At 47.1% G+C, this 21,303-nt stretch overlaps 1 protein-coding gene across 1 annotated transcript in view; it reads right to left on the reverse strand.

Moving 5' to 3' along the window:
• PAPPA2 (pappalysin 2) overlaps positions 1 to 21,303 on the reverse strand; it is an 89,260-nt gene that overhangs the window by 44,838 nt on the left and 23,119 nt on the right. Inside the window, exons 3-8 of the mRNA XM_030455294.1 lie at positions 14,846 to 14,991; positions 7,180 to 7,473; positions 6,357 to 6,549; positions 3,406 to 3,527; positions 1,224 to 1,716; positions 529 to 657 (exon numbers count right to left, since the gene is read on the reverse strand). Of these exons, the coding sequence (XP_030311154.1) occupies positions 529 to 657; positions 1,224 to 1,716; positions 3,406 to 3,527; positions 6,357 to 6,549; positions 7,180 to 7,473; positions 14,846 to 14,991 (1,377 nt within the window). The remainder of the gene's footprint in view (positions 1 to 528; positions 658 to 1,223; positions 1,717 to 3,405; positions 3,528 to 6,356; positions 6,550 to 7,179; positions 7,474 to 14,845; positions 14,992 to 21,303) is intronic.

Genomic DNA, 21,303 nt, shown 5'->3' on the forward strand with positions numbered 1-21,303 from the left:
TTAAGAAAGCAGTTTTCAAAGAAAAATTATTCTGAGTAACCTGAAAGCTGAAGCCTGAAAAAGCTCAAATATGAAAATTTTGCATAATTAGCCCTAGCATAGGAACATTTGGAGTCTTTCATCATTGGTGGTGTTAAGCAGAGACACTGCACTCTGTGGGACTGCACTTGCTGCAGAACCTGATCCTTCAGGGCCACCACTGTGCAAAAGCTGCACTGAGCAGTCCTAAAGGAGGATCCCTTTGGGGTAAGGCTGTGAGACAGTTTGCTGAGATGGGCCAGAATCCAAGCAATGCAGTCAAACACCATGGATGTTCCCTTCATCCAGACCCTGCTTCTCAAAAAGACCATCTCAAATGCACATCACATTTTGATAAAATACAAACTCTGTGGTCCAGTTTGCCAGAGGGATTCAGTACAGCATCTTCAGTCAAGCAACCATGGGTGGAGGACCAAGCCAGTGCTTCCCTTTAGGGCAAACCTGACAGGTTAAAGGACCACAGCTGAGAGTTTGGGTTTCTTGACTTACATGGTCACCTTCCCATCCCCACAGTAGGGAGCTCCGTGGACATGGACAAGTGGTGGGGAAGCTTCTCCTGAGGTGGTCCCAGAGATGACCTGCACTTGATAGCTGTACAGCTGCCCAGGTATCACTTCCCTGAGGAAACAGAGAGGACTGGAATGAAGAGCAAGAGGGACCAAGCTCATACATCTGCAACAGATTTGCTCACAGATTTGTGGCTTCTGCTACAGAAGCCACATGGTTGTGCCCAGGCAGTACCAGTTTCACACATCTTCATACCCTGAACTGCCAGAGGCAGTGACTGTGGGAAGAGGGTTTTTATCAGGTCAGTCAGATGGGCCTGCTGCTTATTTCCCTGGGGTCTGAGATGGGGAACTCAGCTTCATGAACTCCAACAATATTTTTCTCATCATGTGGATGGGGAAAACTTTTCTGGGTTTAAGGAATCTCCTTCTGGTAGGGCACCTGGGCAAGGGTGGTGCTGGCATGGTGTGTCAAGCTTCCTCATGCTGGATAGGGAATGTGTTGATGGTGTTGAATGTGATAATGAGGAAAAAAACCCCCAAAACAACAACAAAACACAAAACCAACCAAAAAACCACAAGCAAACCCATCTGAGGATTCAAAGGCAGGACCTGAGGACACCATCAGAACAACCAGAACACCCACCCAGCCTGTGAGGAAGCAGCCTCATAACTCACATGTCCAGGAACTGGCGATGGGACTGTGCTGGAGCAGCTGGGGATCCATTTGCAAAGGGGGGATCCCGGAGGACTCTGTACTGGATCAGTTTGCAGGAGGAGCAGAGAGAGCTGTGGGGCATGGAGATGAGCAGGGCAGTGTCTATCTCCATCCTCTCATCAAAGGTGTAGATTTTGACTCCAGACACTTTTTTAGGGATATTGAGCTTCACGGTAAAGGGCACATCACAGAAAGTGTTCAGGGGGCCCAAATGGATGGATTCCCCCTGCTCTGTCAGGACTTCAATGTCAGACAGTGCCTTGGGAGAGCCCGTGGAGAGGTAGGTGGTCCAGAGGATGAGGGAATCTGGGTAGACAGGATGCAGGAAGCGCAGCTCCAGGATGCAACCATCTGGCTGGGGACATGGCACTGTCATGTTCATGTGGTACAGGTGGAGCTCTGGACTCCAGGCCTGCAGGCTGGGCTCACAGGGCTGATCCACATCCGGGGGCCCTGGGCATGAGGGATAAGGAAGGTGCTGGTGAGAATCAGGTCCACAGAGGGCTCGGAGGGGAGATCCTCCTCCCTGCAGAACCCCAGAGGTGCTTATGCATCAGCACATTCATGCAGTTTTACACCTGCTACAGGTACATGCAAGAGCTGCTGATACCTGCCCTAACATCCTAGAAAACAATGAGCACCACCAGTCTCACAGCTCCTGGGTATGTACCAATTTTCAGCTACTTACAAGAGACTTAGCTGAAAACAAAAGTACAAGACAGAAAATCACCTTTATCCTGGCCCAAACCAGGACAGAATGCATACAAGAACCACATCTGTCAAGCCTTGTGTCCCTCTAAAACAGGGACAGGGAGTATCCATGCTGCAGCTGCCATCAGCAGCTCTAGAGACACAGCTGGGGGGGTGTCTTGTAGTCTTGTAGTCTCAGGGGCACAGAAAACTTGCTAAGGACACCTGAACCCAGGTGGCTCCATGGTTTTGGACATGGGGTAAGCAAAGAGACCAAAGCTTTCCACAGCCACATGCTGGAAGAGGTCACTGGCAGGGAGTCCAAAGCAAACCAGGGAAGAAGCTCCAGCAGATTATTCCTCCACTAGGACAATGCCCAGGCTGACTTTGGATACCCAGCCTGATTTTTCTGCTGGTGGATTAGCACTCAGCAAGTGAAATGCAGCACTGGGCTTTCTCTGAAAGTAACACTGGAATGCATCATCCTGGAGTAGAAATTCCCTTCTCTTCCACCACAACTGCAAACATTCCTTAGGGCACAACACCAATTCCAAGAGTGCATCCATGCAGCATTAGTCTTACAAACCCCATAAAACCTGAGCCCTTTTCACCACAGCAAACATGCACTTGTGGTAATTGCATAAAAGAAAACAAAATCCACTAATTCCAGTTTTAATTTTGTCAGTGAATCAGACAGAAGGGGGAAACAAACACTGCCAATGAACAAGGTAAGTTTTGCTTGGTATCACTGAATAAACACAAATTTGGTTATTTCTTTGATTCCCCTCCAACCATCCCCTCAACATGCAATGTTAGCAAAGAAAGTTTTCAGACACAGATCCTCAGCTACATCCTGACACTCCTGTTCCCAAAGCCTGGCCTGCACCCCAAAGCTGTAATATGGCCCAAGCCACATTTTATCTCCAGCCATCCTGACACATTTTCTGTCAGTCTCAGTAGCTCAGATGTGCACAGAGCTAAGAGGTTCTCTGGGCTCCCTGGGTTTAACAGCACCATGAGCACTACAGACAGCTCATGGGGTCATTCTACCTCCTAATTTTTTGCCTCCTATTCTTTTTCCTCCTATTTTGCCCTTGGAGGGGCTGGGGCAGCATGAAAAGCCCAACAGCTCCAATGGCAGCTGCATGACCCCGAAAGCCACCACCGTGCTCACAAGGTAGGTCCCTAAAAAACACCTGTGTCTCAGCACAGGACAAGTTGTGGCACCCAGAATTCCTGCCTGCACTAAAAAGCCTCCCCCACAGACAAGACCAAAGGAGAGAACATCTCAAATTCTCTGTCTCAAGACCCACAAGGATCATTGAGTCCACATCCCTGCTCCAGGACCACACGCATCTCACTCTCAAAAAAACCCCCAAAAACCAGCTTTTCTTTCCACAGCAACATCTCTATCTAGAGGATTCAGAGACAATGAAGTGAGGAGGGGTTCACCTTCTGCTTCTTCCGGAGTCCAGTAGCCAGAGGAATCACAGACCCGAGGGGAAGAGGCCTCGTGCACGTACTGACGGAAGGTGCCATCCTCCTCACAGTTATCACAGAGTGTGTCCTGCTCCCTGCAGACAGACAGGAAAGCCTGTGTCTAGATGTCTAAACAGGACCCAGAAATTTTCCATACATATTTGTCCAGGCAGGATCAGATGGGAAGTTGGAAAAGCAAAGCTGATGATCTTAAAGGTCTTTTCTGAACAAAAAAATTCTATCGTGCTTGGAAGAAGCTTTGTCAAAAACAGTATAGGAGTGACTGTGGAACAAGCTGGATTTAATTCCTCCTCTTCTACAGGGTCTCTGTAGACTTGAATTGTCTACAATTTTTATATTGAATTTATATATATATATATATTTATATATATAAGGCACCTATCACCATATTGATAAACATTCTTTGGAACCACTCTGACAGCAGAGGTAAGAACAGGAGTCAGCCTGTTAGTACCTCAGCACTTCTGCTTCCAACCAATTTAATAAAAAAAAAGAAAAAAAAGCCACAAGACTTTGCTGCTAAGAGCAAAAAGAAACCAGAGCTAAGAGACTTCATGTTCCTTGGGGTAAAGCCTTTGCACTTTTGTCTCTGCTACACCCCAGGGTCAGTTTTCTGTCATTTGCCCCCACTGCAATACAAGGCAATCACAACAGAGAGTCCCACTGTGCTGTGCAGGAAAGGAGGAACTTTTCTGTGAGAATCACCAGCTTCAGGCCCTTTCCTTGGCAAGTTTGTCACAGGGAATAGAGAACACCCACACCTGGACCAGAACCAGTTATGAGAAAGAGTCAGGGATGGCTCTGAAGACCCAGTATCTTAAACCTGTGTTTTCTGCTCACAAAGCACTCTAATCCACACCAAAGCAGTTTGTTTAAGGCCTTTATGCCTGGAGTGTTGATGGACACAGGCTCTTGTTATCCCTGGCTGAAAGGCCCATGGAGAAGGGTACCACTGCTTTGAAAAGGCAGCAAACACTGACCCAAGGGTCTCCTACCTGCCTCCACACAGCACTTTTCTCTTAATTGAAAGGCTCAGCTTTGTGAAGCATCTTTAAAATAAGTTCAAGAGCTCTGTGAGACATGTTTATCACCCCAAAATAAAAGCACAGAGCTAAAACCTGGTAGAAACCAAAACATTTAATAAGAGGGGCTGCTAAACAGAGGCATAAATGGTGTATTCAGGGGTTGGTGACTCCCCAGTATTGAGAAGGCAGCCAGGCACCCAGATTTTGGTCCACACACTGCTCACCAGCCAAACATCTCTGGTTCCTCAGCATCATTTCTATGCCTTGAAAACCCTCAAGTTAGTTACACCACGAGTCCATGCCAGCACTGGGAATGAAATCCAGGTCCTGCGGTTCGAGCTCCCTGCCTTAACCACAAGGCTGCATTTCCTCCTGGTAAATGGCTATTTTATACAATAAGTGCTAAATGAAGCTCATTTTTCATTCTGTGATTGCACTCTGGGGTTTAAGATTTGGCACAACCTCTTTGCCTTCCCCTCCCAGCACCCCAACAGCAGAAGGCTTGAAGGAGGAGCAAATGTGCCAGCAGCCCAGCTCTGGTGTCTGAGGGTTCTGCTGGAGGAACCAAGGGGGAGAGATACATTTATGCACTGGCCTGAAAATAACCCTGGGAGAGATCCTTGTTGTCTATTGAGGTAGAAATTCAAACTTATTAGCCAACCCCCCATGCAAAATCCTGCTGTTTCTAGACATTGAGGACATAAAGGCAGTATGACCAAGCTTCTGGAAAGGTGTTCAGAATAATTTAAGTATAAAAAATAATTATAAATATTGTAACATGTATTTATATTTGGTTTAGGTTTAAAAGTGACACACATTGCTTATGTACATCGTGTTTATGTTGGTTCAACCAATTATAAAGCCAAGGAATGCTACAAAGCTTTTCAGACAAAAATGTGGCCTAAAAATCTTAAATCCAAGTGTATTAGAGTCAGTTTTCAGACTGGAGACCTTTGTCAAACATCTTGCAATCATAGGTGTTGTATAACTAAGCAGAAACGGCATCTTAAAGCTCATAATAGTTCAGTAATAATAACTGTAATAATTCAGTAACACTACTGAATGTTTGTGTTGTTGAAGATGCCTCCTGAAGTAGCACAGCTCTGACTGCATTCTTCCCAATGTAATAATGATAATTGTATTACCTCAGGATCTTGAAATGTTATCAGTAGTCAGTTAGTGTCACACATCTTAAAAAGAGTGCTGTCACCTTTTATGAGAAGGTATGTGTTTAGAATACTGGTGAACAAGCCAGCTCAAAGCTTTGAAAAGTGCTGAGCACCACAGTTGTAACCTGGTGCAAAGATGTAGGTAAATTTTGCCTAAAATACAATCAACAGGGCAAAAAAATAACTGGTATCACAGGCCTGAAAATAACCCTGGGAGAGATCCTTGTTGTCTATTGAGGTAGAAATTCAAACTTATTAGCCAACCCCCCATGCAAAATCCTGCTGTTTCTAGACATTGAGGACATAAAGGCAGTATGACCAAGCTTCTGGAAAGCTGTTCAGAATAATATATATGTATAAAAAATAATAATAAATATTGTAACATGTATTTATATTTGGTATGTGTTTAGAATACTGGTGAGCAAGCCAGGTCAAAGTTTTGAAAAGTGCTGAGCACCACAGCTGTAACCTCATGACTGGTGCAAAGATGTAGGTAAATTTTGCCTAAAATACAATCAACAGGGCAAAAGAATAACCAGAGCTTCTTCACAGCAGAAACACTGTAATGAAATGAAAACTAATTACAGTGTCTAGGGCAAGACAGGGGGTTGTATGTAGGGGGGGGTGGTTCAGCACCACAGAAGTCTCATTGTCCCTCCTAGCAGCCTCCTGAGCAAACCCAAGAGCCCGGGAACGGCGGATCCCTTACCTCTCATGGATGACACCACTGATGGGAGGCAGCCAGTAGATGCTGAGAGAGTCCTGTGTCTGCCCCGTGACCATGGGAGGGATGGGGATGGGAGTGGGCTTCTTGCTCTGGCCCCAACGCTGATACACCAGGTCCAGGTAGCAATGCATCCGGGCCACTTGGTTGGGGGTGAAGGTGTTGGTGCAGTCATCGTCTGGGGGAAGAGGGGCCAGACTGACCGTGACCGAGGAATCAGCCAGTGGGGCACGGCAACATCCACCCTTCCTGATCACCAAACTGTGGTTTTTTTTTTGGGGGGGGGATCTCTAAGGAGACCGGGAAGATCCCAGCGTCTGTCTGGTGGCTCTCCTGCCAGGACTCTCTGGTGTCGTGTGTCACCAAAGCCACAAGATGGCACTTGATGCCACAGCAGCTCCACATCCCCGCGCTCGCTCAACACCACCTCTAACGCCTTCACCACTCTCATGGGATGATGGAATTGCTCGTCATGCCTTTGGAAACCAAGTCGAAAGAACTCAATTCTAAGGTCCATAATCATAATAGCAGCTGCAGCAATTAAAAACTCACGGTAAATAATTTCAGGACTGGAGAACAAAGGCATACAGGTAAGAATGAGCTCAGTGCATCCCCAATGACACACAGACAGGGAGAGATGGACAGAAAAGGGACAGGAAATGTACAGGCTACAGCCTGACACATCCCTGCCCCGGGAGAGGGACCACAGGAGTGAGGGAAACAGGGAAAGAGACTTTCTATAGGGGTAGAAGGAAGAGAAGCCCGAGCTCCTAAGGAAGGTGACCCCCTAACGATGATTCCTTATTACCTGTGTAACTCATGTAGTTGTTGAAGGGTGTTCCTGTGAAATGTGTCTGTCCACAGGTGTCATTGGTGGGATCTGGATCCCGGCACAGTTTGCTCTTTGGGGTGGGGGCAGTGTCAGCACAGAGGTCTCCTGTCTCCAGAGATGGAGTCGTCTCCCGGCAGGGATCGTCACAGGATTCCCGCTCGCTCACTCCTTTAAAGACGTGGTACAGACCCAGGACGTGTCCCACCTCGTGGATCATGGTGTTCGTGTGGCCGTGCACACCATAATAAGCAGGGTTGAGGACAACTCCACCTGGAATCACAAGCACAGAGAACGTCATCCAGAGAAAGAGAGAGGGGGCAGCTGCCATGGCTCAGCTGTGCTGGACACAGTTCCCTTCATTGCACCTTCCAGGCCAGAAATGAGGTGCCAGATGGAGACCTGAAGATGGACATATTTACCCTTTTGTAAGATGGGAAGAGTGCTCCTTTGCCTTCTTGGAGTGGAATGGGAGGAGTGGTTCAGATCTCACCACTCCCCTCCATTCATGTCAGCTACCACTTCCCTCTGACTTTTCTCACGTTTAGAATTCAGTGCCTTCTGAAGACTTCACACTTCCACCTCCAAATGAGGTTTGGAGTCAAGACACCAAACTGAGACATGCTGTAGGTTTCCAGGAATAATCTTTTAAAGCAGAGGAGAGGCTGGGCAGGTGGGTCCAGAAGAGCAGATCCCACAGCAGGTGAGGAGAAGGTGTCTATCAAATTCCCACCTCACTTGGCTGTGCCAACTGGGAGCCAGCACAAGTCCATAGGAAGATTCAAATGCCCCTGGTCCCTACTGAAACAGCGTCAGGGCTCTTCTGCTTCACCCTCCAAACATAAGAAAATTTAAAGTCATACAAGGTGCTGTTACAATCCACCACAAACCCAACACAAAGTCACCATATATTTCAGAGTGAGGTTTGCCAAAACACAGATTCTGAAGATCCTTTCCTCTCCTTCAGAGGAGTTTGTGCATGGCCAAGGTGCACCAAGTGAAGCAGGCAAGAACACCCCCCTGACTCCTGAGCCACTGCAGCCCCTTGGTTTGAGGGGGCACCAAATTTTGTCCCCAAGGGCACTTTGGTGCAGTTTCCACTGTCAAAGATCCTGGAGCACAGACTAAATCCACCAGAAATTTCTTGGAGCTGCCACAGCATCCTGACAACAACAGCACAGAGCTGGGTAGGACCCTTGGTTACAGCACAAGGTGCTTTTCCTTTCAGACCTCCCTACTTGCAAGAGGAAGAGCAAAAAGCAATGGTGCCAAGGAAAGCCAAGTGGATCAGAGCCTTCCTTTGCCTCCCTGTCAGCATCTCTGACTTCTGGCCAGGGATGCACACCCTGTACCAACAGCTCTATCACATCTGCCAGGAAACTCTTCAAAGAGAATGCTCAAGAACAAGACTTACCTCTCCTCTCTTGCTTACTTTTATTCTGAACAAATGAAAATATCTTTGGACATGCTACATCTTTCCTCCCTGTTTTGAGGTTTTTTAGGGCCATTTCATCATCTCATTTCCCCTCTCCATCTGCTTTCCTGTGCTGCCTAACAGCAGGGTGAGTGCTGAGGAATAACAGCAAAATGAGGGGGGAGTAAGCAGACCCCAACATGTGCCCAGGTTGGCTTCAGGCAATACCTCTGTGACATGGTAGCCTGTTTTTTACCCAACTAGTTTTGACCTAGACAGCTTGGATGGCAGTACAGTCAATACTTGGCACCAGCCTGGTTTGTTTCCTCTTTTGCAGGGCTCCAGAGGGTTTGCTATGCCAGCTACCTCACAGCAAAGCCTCTGCTACTGCATCTTTGCTGCCAATTGCTGCCCTTGCCAGCAAAGTTAAAACTTGGCAGAGGGTCAGCACATGATCCTGTCTCCAGCCACTCCATAAACTGTTTGAAATCTGCTCCTGGAGCAGCTCTGTGTGCTACTGGACTACCTCATGTCCTCAAATGCAGGGCATTCCTTCCCAGAGAGAACTTTCTCCAGATCAGTGTCCTTGGCAGAACCAACATCAGGATGCTGATTCCTCTGGTGGGGGTGAACACTGTGTTGGGACCTTCAGAGATGCCCTGAGCAACTCTCTTGAGCCCAACAGGGTGAAGGAGTAAGGGTTGCATCTTTCATGGAGCATCCTAGGTGTGGGATTCATGAAAGGATTGGGAGACACCAGTGACCTGTGAACTGGCACCATTTCCTAGCTAAAAATCCATGTTGGTTGCTACTCTCATGCCCAGTGCAGTTGGTTCTGTTAAGGCAAAGGATGGGCCACAAAATATCTGCATTTTCTTTCTCCTCAGGTTTAAAGCACCAGAGCAAAGGGCCTTGCACCCCATCATTCAGTTCTTGGTAATTTAGTTGAGTGGAGATGAACCCCCCTTTTGGGGGACCTTCATGTTGTGTCATTAGGGTTTTGAGAAGAGGATGGATTGCAGCTACCAGGCTGATCAATGCTAGAGACTGCAAAGGGATAGAGAACCCAGCAGATATATTTAAAAAAGCTGCTTCTCATTTTACTCAAAACATGGCATGGGAGGAGAAGAGAAAGAAAAGACATCTCTGCAGCCAAAGCACAGCAGGAGCAAGGCAGGGGGCTGCCTTCCCAAAGGCCTGGGAGAAGGAACACACATGAGCCAAGAAAATAAAGTTCATAAACAAATAAATGAGATGTGTAAGGTCTGCACTCATCCTGCAGAGTAACCCCAAGGAACAAGGCTGAGCACCAGGGGTTGGGGTCTCTGTGACCCAGCAACCCTCCTGCCAGCAGAAACCCAGTGCTCTTCCCATGTGGGGGAATAAATGGGATTCCAGTAAAAAGAGGTAGAAAATTGTCACAGGGGAGGGATACCAATGCTGGGATATCCTGTCCACCACTCTGCTTCCCCTATCCCATTCCTCCCCCACACTCCATGAAGACAATAATATTTTTAGGATTTTTTTTTTTTTACAGCTAATTAGATAATAGCATTAGAAACAGCATGAAAACACAGCTTGCCTTCCAGAACATCCCTGTCCCTCTATTCTCTGCTCTCTCAACTTCCTGAGGAGCTGGGAGAGCTCCCAGCTTTGGAGCAGGAAGTTGTATTTTCCCTCAGCAGGGTCCTGGCTGTGAAAATAAGATGGGGAAAGGTTTGTAACATCCCATCAAGACCAGACTCCTCTCTCTTTCTCCTCTGCAGATCAAGGCTTTCCTTCTCGCTGCTTCCTTCTGCCCTGGGAGATGGGTTAAATTTGGCTTTAAGTGACCTCTTTCCCTCTCAAGCCTAAGGATCAGTCCAAGGAGGACCCCAAAGTCAGCATTTACACAACCCAGCTAAAAATGTCACTGTCTGGAGAAGAGAAGGATCCAGGGAGAACTCAGAGCATCTCTCAATACCCAAAGGAGCCCTACAGGAAAGTTGTGGAGGGACTTTTTATAAGGACATGGAGTGATAGGACAAAGGGAATGCTTTCAAGCTGAAATAGAGGGGGTTTAGGTTAGACACAAGGAAGAAATTCTTCACTATGAGGATGGTGAAAACCTGGCCAAGATTGCCCAGAGAAGCTGTGGATGTCCCATTCTTGGGGATGGGGAATGGTTGGATGGGGCTTGAAGAAACCTGGTGTAGTGGGAGGTGTTCATTCCCATGGCAGGGGGGTGGAAATAGATGGTTTTTAAGGTGCCTTCCAACTCAAATCATTCTATGTCTCTGTGACATCAAGGGATGTCCAGTACTCCAAGGCAGGTGAACCAGACTCTTCTTTGGACTTGCTCACCCAACCAAGACCAGGCAAGAGGAAAGCTTCAGGTCTGGCCTCACATCTTCTCCTTCCAGACCAGAGGTACCAGGTGCAGAGCTGGCAATGTCCCCAAGGTCGAGCCTCAACTCAGCCCAAGCAACACGAGGTGCCTGGTCCATCAGTTCAGTGATGGATTAGCCCTGGTGTGGACCCCTTTTCATCTTCACTCCCACATCTCAGTCCAGGACATTTGTCCTGCTTCCAGCCATGGGAGAAACCAAAGCTGAAGGACTCTGCTTCAGGCCAGCTCACAAGAAACTGCCCTATTCCTTGTAGCTCCAGCAAGTAGAGGATCTTTAAAGAGCAAACCACAAAGCTGAACCTGTGTTCACAGGGCCAACCTTCCCCAAACACTGAGTCATGGCAATTAATGGAACAAATGCATGACACTTAGTCAGACAGGAAGATGGCCATTGCTTAAGGTACCTTTGATGGAATGGCTGGCCCTCCTTCAGGATCCACTGACCTCAGCCAGATATATGAGCCTGCCTCAGCTTATATAACTGCAGAAAGTATTTATAACATCAAATATTCACAATTCCCTTTGCCTTTTGACCAGGCTTATGCAAATGCAGTTCACATGCAGCTACACATGAAATTTAAAGCATTATTACATTGCAAGGGGATTTGAGGAGAGATTTTCCACTGCAGAAAGCTATGCTTTCAATAAGACAGAAGCTCTTAAACTCCCCGTGTTTTGTAGTTAAAAAGATTTACTTCTAAATGCTCAGAAAATTCATTCCAGACTCCAGAAAAGAACTGTGAATTGGAGAGGAGCTCGTTGTGATTATGGTGGAAAGACTGAGACAGACAGACAGAGGGAGAGATGTAAACAGACCTGAGATTTTCTACCTCTGCCACCAGTTACATGAGCTCTGAAATACCACCTATGAAAGTGTCACAGACCAAGTTCCCCCTCCCCAAGGCAGTAATTATCTTGTACTTCAATAACTAGAGTTGCTGTTGGTTGATATTAGTACTGGTCTCAAATGGTAAAGCTTCAGGAAGGCTTCCTAAAATTCAGATTTAGTCAGGAAAATACTTGGGAGGAGAGCAACAGATCTGTGAATCATCAACATAGGTGTGGTTTTAATTTCTGTAGCCCAAAACAAGCATAGGTGAAGAGAAGGGATGAAAAATAAAGTTCACTGAAGACTTCCAGAAAGTGAAGTTGACAACAGGAAGGTAAGCAGAAGCCTCTTGAAAGGCACATTAAAAAGGTCAGAAAAGAATGGTTTCTAAGGTGTTCAAAGTCCAGATGGCAGGTTAAAAAAATATCTACAGAAGAACTGATAGAGAACAATTTGTAAGCAGTGTGTTTATGAGCTTTGGGGTGAGAGGAAGAGTTAAAATAGAAGAATGGAATGCAATTGGAGAGAAGTCTTATGGTACCCCTCTTGAAAACATCTAAAAACGTCCCCTTCAGAGAGACAAGCAGAGCAAAACCTGAGCAAGAGCCTCTGGTGTCAAGGGGAAGGTTGGATTCTTGGAGAAATCAAGTCAGTCTCAGTGAGCCAGTCTGGTTCAGGAGGAGAAGAAAGGTGAAAGGGTCTGTCCACATGTCAGGAAAAGTCACTGTGGTATTTCACAGAACCACAGAATCATTTGGGTTGCAAAGGACCTCTGAGAGCATCAAGTCCAACCCTTGATCCACTCCCCCCATGGTTCCCAGCCCATGGCACTGAGTGCCACATCCAGTCTCTTCTTAAAAACCTTCAGGGATGGAGAATCCACCCCCTCTCTGGGCAGCCCATTCCAATGCCTGATCACCCTCTCCGTAAAGAAATTCTTTCTCATCTCCAACCTAAACCTCCCCTGGCACAACTTGAGACCCTGCCCTCTTGTCTTGTTGAAAGTTGCCTGGGAAAAGAGACCAACCCCCCCCTGGCTCCAACCTCCTTTCAGGGAGTTGGAGAGAGTGATGAGGTCTCCCCTGAGCCTCCTCTTCTCCAGCCTCAACACCCCCAGCTCCCTCAGCCCTTCCTCACAGGACTTGTGCTGGATCCCTTCACAGCCTCCTTGCTCTTCTCTGGACCTGCTCCAGGACCTCAATCTCCTTCCTGAAGGAAAGATATCCTTCTGCTCCATGGGAGCAGGCAATGGCATGGGGGAACCAGATTTATCTTTTAAAGTAAGGATAGACAGGAGATCAGCAAGATTCAATGCAAAGGAAGAAGTTTGTCTTGTTGGAGGCACCCCCCATGTTCTGTACAGACCTGTCTGTCTCCACCCCTGGTCCCTGCTAAGTCCTTAAAGCTCAGGAATCTTTCTCAAAGTACTTCTCACTTCTCCCATCATTTTTCATTGCTCACTGCCTGACCTTTACATCCATTCAGATTTTCCAGTTGCATCTTATTAGAGGTCTTGTCAAATGCTGTTTATTCATCACTTCTTCAGTCCCAAGTCTCTCCTGTGCTGGACAACAGCATCCATGTGTTACCAAACATCTGAGGATGTGGTGGGCCCTACAGAGAACAGAGTCCACCACCTGCCCACCCTAGGTCAACTCTAAACCAAAGGACAGTCTTGAAACAAAGCCTGCAGTCTGTGCCAAAGGCTCAAAAAACTTCAGATCCAGCTTCAGACTTCACAACCAAGAACCAAGACAACACTCCTTATCCCCTAAACCTCCACAGGAAAACCCTGATCCAACATTTCCAGATGGTGCCATCTCCTGTGTGCCTGGATGAACACAAACTCTGAGACCAGGGATAACCAGGAGCTTTTGATGAGCCCAGCCACCCTGATTCCCCCTCTTTACAGCTCCTTGGGAGCCATTGGGAAGGGTCTGGAGAGAACATGTGTGGATGAAGCACTTGCTGTTGAAAGATGAGCCTTAAAAGTGACTTCTGGAAGCTGAAGGAATAAATTTTGTGGAGATTTGCCTTCCTCTACAAGCTACTGTGGCAGGATGCTATTGAAAAACTCATTGAGAGAGGGAAACTGGTGAAAAAAAAACCTTAAAACGGGCCTTTAATGTCAGTGTAAAACTTTTATGGGTTGAACATGACAGAGTTTTAAAAGCAGAAGGTCTAAGTCTGCTGCACAGGTGTCAGGAGGAATTATTTCCAGTTACTGAGAAACACTTTAGATGTTTTGACTGCAAACTGACTTTTGACTGCAAAGTCTTTGCCAGAGAATTCTGACACTTAAAAGGTGGAGAGAGAGAGAGAGGCAAGAAAAAGAGAGACTGCATAAATGGCAGAAAACACACATTACCCTTACATTCTAGGGAAGCAGTTGCTATTTTGACTGTTTTGTAGCTGATGGCCTTTAAGGTCTGTCTTGGATTCACTGAAGCCAAGGAGAACCTTGCCTCCAGCAGATAGTAAGCTAAGTTATAAAAACATGATTTAATTTGATAGTTAACCTCACATTTGTAGCTGGATTCAGAAGCTGCCAGTGCTGTCTGGCTGATCAGCTCAGGAATCTCAGCTCTGAAATCACTGACACTCGTGGTTTCTTTGTCATTACCTGCTGCAAAGTGAAGTTCACCTTTTCCAGGATCCTGGAAAACAGACCTGAAGGTGCTGGAGAAGCCAAATAAGCCTCTAAATCCCTCCCCAGAGCCTGCACTGATGGTGAAGCTGGAGCTCTCTATCCCACTGCCTTCACCATTAAAACTTTCTCCTAATAACCTGGAAATCCCTTGCCAGGGTGCAATCCCACCTCATCCTCATGGACACGGGGGACAGACAGCTCTGTCCCTTACAGCACCAGTAATCAGTGCACCCAAAGCCTTAGGACCTTCTTATTAAACATCCCCAATGCTGAGCCAATAATTCCTGCCTCTTTCTGGCAAGGAAACCAATAGAGAAAAAAACCCAGCAAGCCCACGACCCCAGGGGTGGGGTAATTACTCACCCAGGTGACTAAGAGCCTCTTTATCCCACGGCCAAGTGGCAGCACCAGCCAACTCTTCCCTCACTGAACTGGCAAAATAAACATTGAGGAAGTGGGTGCTGTTCAGCTGCAGGGCTTCCTTCAGCTCCTTCACACTCATGTATGCCCTGCAAGGACAAGGGAGAGGAGAGAGTCACCACCGAGCTCCAGAGATAAGAAGAAAAGCAGGAGTCACCTGGAGATATCCTGGAAAGGGAGCAGAAGACCTGGAGCCCTCATGGTCAGCTCCCTGAAACCAACAGCACTTGGGAAAACATGGCAAAATTCAAGGAGTTGCACCAGGGTGGCCCAAAATATGGCAAATTCTGCCTGGTACAGGGGAAGGTCTTCTAGGAAGGGGTTTGGCTGGGAGGTGGCCATGCAAATCTGAAGCAGTTTTGCTAATTACAGTTGCTTTGTTGATGAGTTCTACTCTTAGGGTTTTCCAGCAACTGGGACAGAATAAAACACAGAGAATACAATAAAATAAGACAAAGTGGGAGGAGAAACAATGAGGGGAGAAAGCAAATGCAGAGGGCAGCCCTGCTAGGGAAAAGAGAAGTGGTTTGGCATCAGCAAAGTGGAATTTGAGGGGGAGGAACCAAGCAAGTTTTCCTCAAGGTGTGAGTAGAGAGAAAGGAATCCAGAAGCCCAGCTAGTTCCAACAGGAGTTTCCAGGGGTCATGCCTGCTACATGTCTGGGCAGGAATGGGCATCAAACCTTGCTCTTGAGAGCAGAGAAAGTTTGCCAGACGGGGCAGAGAAGTCTCATCTCCAGCTTCCCTAAGCCATCTGGAGAAACTCACAACCACAGCCTTCACTCTGCCCTTCTTTTACACAGAACAACCAGTTTGCCAGTGGTGGAAACATAGTGAGAACAAGGGGTCCCTGCTGAAGCACAGGCACATAACACAGGAGGGAACTTCCTACCTCACCCTGACCCCCATGTATTCCATAGGGAAGAGCACAACCAAAAGGTATCTCTCTTCCTTGCATCCCTCTTCCAGCTCCCAGGAAAATGGACCTTGGAGAAGGGTGTTGACTGAGCCCACCAGTGTGGAGCTACCAGCAGGGTCCTCTTTGCATCAAATGAGAGATGTCTGCAGGAGCCAGGGCAGGGAAGCACAGGAACTATCAAAATAAGCAACATCTCTGGAGACAGATCCCTCAAAATACATGTTTGGTCTGGAAAACCTGCTGGCTGTCTCTCCTCCCAACTCCAGAGCTGGGAATCAAAGAGTTGCAGTAGCAGAAAAAAATACTGGGATGGGGATATCCAAGACATCCACTTCTAAAGGCCACAGGAAAGTAGGTAAAGGCTGGGAGATGTGGGTAGGCAATGGGCACTACAGCAAAGTATCAGCACCTGTAGGCATGTTAGGGTGTCCATAAAATGCTCCTCAGGGGCTCTTGCCAGTTGGAGGAACAAAAAACAAATAATTGAGAAAATTTAGGTTTCGTTCTCCCTTAGAGAACACTATAGTTGTTGATTCTGCACAGGTCAGAGGTCTAGACTGTGTTTACCATACACAGAATTGGTCTTCAGGAACTTCATGTCCTCAGCAGCAAAAAACCATCAGGATCCAACTTAATAATAACAATAATAATTCCAGTAACAGCAGCAGTGGGGTGGTAGGGCCTTGGGCTGTGCTGCAAATGCCAGAAATTCTTTGAAATCAAGAGCTACCATTTCCACCATCAGTGCCACTAACTCAGTGGACTGAGACAGCATTAGGACAAGTAGCCTTTGAAGGTATCTTTCTTCAAGCCTTCAAAATCTGAAGACCCTGACCCACAACTTTTGAAGCCGTTAATTTAAGAAATTCTAAGCAGGGGGAAAAAAATCTTGGAAAGGTTTCAAATACATCACTGTGGGATGAGGATGGAAATGCACCATTGTGGAAATATATCACAAGAATGAGTAAACCCACAGCATTAGGCCAGCTGCAGTATTAAGCTGGTGGAAAGCATTTCATTTATGCCCATGTTTCCAGGAACAATTGGCACCTTTAAGCTTGAAAGGAAAGCAATGGGGTTTTTTGACCCAAGTAGCCATGAAGACAATACAAGCTCTATTTCAGGAAGGATATCGAGGTCCTGGAGCAGGTCCAAATGAGGGAAACCAGGATGGTGAAGGGACTGGAGCACAGACCCTATGAGGAGAGGCTGAGGGAGCTGGGGGTGTTCAGCCTGGAGAAGAGGAGGCTCAGGGGAGACCTCATCACTCTCTACAACTCCCTGAAAGGAGGTTGGAGCCAGGGGGGGGTTGGGCTCTTTTCCCAGGCAACTCTCAGCAAGACAAGAGGGCAGGGTCTCAAGTTGTGCCAGGGGAGGTTTAGGTTGGATATTAGAAAGAATTTCTTTCTGGAGAGGGTGATCAGCCATTGGAATGGGCTGCCCAGGGAAGTAGTGGATTCTCCGTGTCTGGAGATATTTAAAAAGAGACTGGATGTGGCACTCAGTGCCATGGTCTGGCAACTGCAACGGTGGTTCAAGGGTTGGACTTGATGATCTCTGAGGTCCCTTCCAACCCAGCCAATTCTATGATTCTAAGGAGCTTCTGTAAAAGTGGGGTCCACTAGTGCATCCCTCACTGCATTGAGTTATGGATGGAAGGACAGAAAGCTGAGGGGAAGAGGAAGGGGAAAGAGACAAATTCTCATCCCAGGTGTGAAGTGAGATGGGAAACCCTTGGGAGATGTGCAAACACTGAGATATATAAGGTCCCTGCTTGAGATATTGTATCAGATAATATATGAGATATAAGGTCCCTGCTTGAGTTATTATATCAAGATTCGTTTAGAGAGAGGTTGCTACAGCAAGAGGAGGAGAAGGAGGAAAAAGTGGAAAAAATAGAGGATCAGGATTCCAGAAGTAGACTAGAGCAGGATGGCACTGTGGAGCAGAGCTTGATAAAGCTGAGCGTGGCCACTTTCCTGGACCTGAAATAGCAGAGACTTTCCGAAGCCATTGCTGACTTGGAAGGTGTCAGATAACCAGGATCTGCTGCCTACATCCCCACCACCAGTCAGACCCAAAAGGCCATCCTGGACTGGAGGCGAATCTCCCATCTTCCCAGAAACAAAGCAGCTCTGAAACTTCAGGCACTTCAGAAAATCTTGGCTGGACTATGTGGCAGCATTTAATGGTAGATGAGATGAGATGACCAGCTTGTCTTCACCGGGCTCCGAGATCTTCCACCACAAAGCAGCATTCCCAGAACACTTTCCCCTGGCCACATCAGCTTGCGGGGAGAAAATTCTCCCAACCGGAAAGAGGAAATTGGGAGAACATGATCTCTTCTCTGGGATGTCTGGCCTGAGCATCCCAGACACACGCCACGCTGACGCCATCCCTTCAACTCAACGAAGACAGGAGAAGGCCGGGAGGGATAGATAGGGAGAAGAATAAATAAACCTGGAGGAGATATTTGTGGCAGAGCTCGGAAGGACAGGAAGCAAAAAAATTCACAGAAATTGGGTATAGAGGAGGGGGGAAGTAGAGAGAAAGGCTCCTGCATGCATCAGAGCTGCTCGGGGGACATAAGCTTAAAAATAACATTGATTCCTGACCCATGATATCTTGGAAAAATAGCCCCAAATGCTTCCAGGCTGCCCAAATTCCGAGAGCTGACGTCAGCCCTATTCAGAGGGATATTCCTGCCGCCCCTCTTCTGGAGACATGATGTTTTTCTGGCTGTCGCCTGCTGCTCCCTTGACACCAGCAACATTTTTTGTCAACCCTTAATTATAAATAACTGTAATTTCCTCCACTGAGAGATCTGAATGGGTTCCGGGCTGTGGCAGGGGTAGGGGGAACTCTTCCAGCACTGAGAAATGATCAGATGCATGGAGAAGGAGAGAGAAGGACCCCAACTTCAACCACTACACCATGGGAAGCACAAATATCCTCCTGCTGGCATCCCCAAAGACACGACCAAGACCAGAACAAGTCTAGAATGAGAAACTCCAACTCCCCTCAATCCACATTTCCCACTGGCATCCTTAGCTTAGACAAGGAGCATGTAACTGGCGTCTCTGTCTGTCGCTTACTGCCAAGGTCATGCTCTCCCTTCTCCTTCAGCACTTCTGGGATTTTCTCAGGGGAAAAGGGAGAGCAGCCTTTGGTCTTCATAAACAGTCCAAATGACAGCCCTCTTCTCTGCTCCTCAAATAGCTTCTCAGTGCTACAAGGCCAGAGTATTCCAAACGAGATGGGATTTCTCTCAGGGTGGGCACTGTGAGCCAACACATAAGCACCATGAGAGAAGGACACATGAAGAAACAGCTTTCAGCTAAACAGCAAAAAAACCCCAAACCCAATCCCAAAGAGCAAGGTGAGTGGTAGATGAGAGACAGAAAAGGGCCATCAGGTTTTGCCAGATTCAAGGCAAATGTTTTTTTTCTAAGAGGGTCCAAAACTTGCTGGTGAGTTGGTACCACTTTGACCTGTGGGATATTTGGAACACTGGGAGCATGGAGCTTGCAAGAGGAGTGTTGGAAACAGAGGGAGATTTGGATGAGAGGGTTCTGGAGTGTCATTTGAAATGAGTTTGGGAATTATTGTCATCTGAAAGGACTGCATTTGAAGAAACAAAGTCCAGATATGAGGAGCTCCCTCATCATGGTGCTGACCTGCAATGCTGTTGAGTTGAAGTTCTGCTGAATGATGTGAGAGGACAATCTGGCTCCAAGGCAGGATGCAGTCCCACACCTCAGCCTGTTTTACTTCAGACTGACAGAAAGGAAGATGGAGAACAAGCCTGGACCTTGTATTGCTCTACAGCAGCATGGTGGAGCCACACTCATGCTTGTGTTGTCCTGGTGCTGGACCAGAAGAACACAGTTCTGTATGGACATATCAAGTTGTTCAAGAACATGTCCAGCTGAGACCTAATATCACAGTTTTAGCCAACAACCAAGTGACAGATGTTGTTATTCCCCTACTACCCTCCAAGAGGAGGATAAAAAGGGAGAGAGACTTTAAGGTTAGGAAAAAAAAATAAATAAACTTGTCTAGGTTTAATGAAGCAGTAATAATGATAGTGAAATACAAATCTATACAAATATGTAAATATGGAACCCAGGCTCCTCAGCTGGTAATTATTTCCACACCAGGAAAGTCTCCCACCAGACTTTGCAGCAGATCAGGGTCCCAGTGACACTCTGCAACAACCTTGGAGCAGCCAAGCTGGTCCTGCCTGAGGGCCCAGAAGAAGGTGACCCAATGGATCCATCATGATGGATGATGTTCTTCTCCATGAGGAAACAATGCAGGAGCAAAGGGAACAGGACAGACAAACCCAAACTCAGCCAGCACACCAATGAGAGAGGCAAGGAGAAGACTATCTGAGGAACCATTTTATACTGACCACAGTGAGTGGTCCATGTGGTTGACTTAACCCATCCTCTTCTCCCCACAGGCACAGCTGCTCCCCCACATTGTGACTGCTACATCAGCAGGAGAGCAGTGACTGGGGGTGTCTCAGGTCAGTAAGATCATTGGCAATTTTTATCCTGGTCCTTTCAAACCAGGACACCTCAACAGCTCTGAAGACAGAGGTTTCACAATTTCTCGTGGCAAACTATTCCAGCATTTAACCACCCTCATAAAAACAAAAATAAAAATCCTCATCTCTAAGCCATCATGTTCCAATTTGTGTCCATTGGTTCCAGCCCTAGCATCATGAATCTCCTCTGAAAGTCTTGCTGCATATTCTCTGTGTCACCCCATCAAAGAGAAAACTGTGAAATCAGCACAGCTTTGCATGCAAAACTATCACTGCACCAGACCTTACCACAAAAAAGGCCTAAAGACCCAAAACTTCCTTTTTGATCAGCTGAAAACTCATTCCCCACTCATGATCCCAGGCCTCCCTGGAGAACCCTCACATCCCTTCCTCATGCTTTTCCTTGGGCAGTGTTGTCCTAGCTCATAGGGCACAGAGCATCTTGGTGTCTGTGGATATAAGTGAAGCTCTGGACTGTCTTGGTCAAAGGAGAAGATTTTACAAAGTCTGAAGGGACAGAGCTGTTGCTGCTGTTGTAGGCAGCAATTTCTGGCAGCAACAACAGAACCACTGCTGGTGCACAGGGGGGAGACAGGAGATGATTTGCTAATCTGTGGGGTAGTAGGATGGACAACCAAGCCTGAGGGGGTTTAAAGTGGAAGAAGAGGAGCCAGAGTGGCTCTTTCGAGTGACAGCCATGTCCCAACACCAAGCCTTGGGGCCACAGCTTGGCAAAAAATATCAATTCCAAATTAAAAGCAAAGCCAGCACATACCTAATGCAGCACCAGAAATCAAACTGAATTCTCTGGGTACTATGAAGGAGGCATTGTGTAACACCACAGGAATTCCACTGCAATTCAAAAATAGGAGTCTTCTCCCTGTAGACTTTTCAGAGAGGATGTGGGAGTGAAGTTGGGTGGAACTCTTCC

The sequence above is a fragment of the Calypte anna genome, chromosome 8, assembly GCF_003957555.1.
Source record: "Calypte anna isolate BGI_N300 chromosome 8, bCalAnn1_v1.p, whole genome shotgun sequence".
NCBI lineage: Eukaryota > Metazoa > Chordata > Aves > Apodiformes > Trochilidae > Calypte > Calypte anna.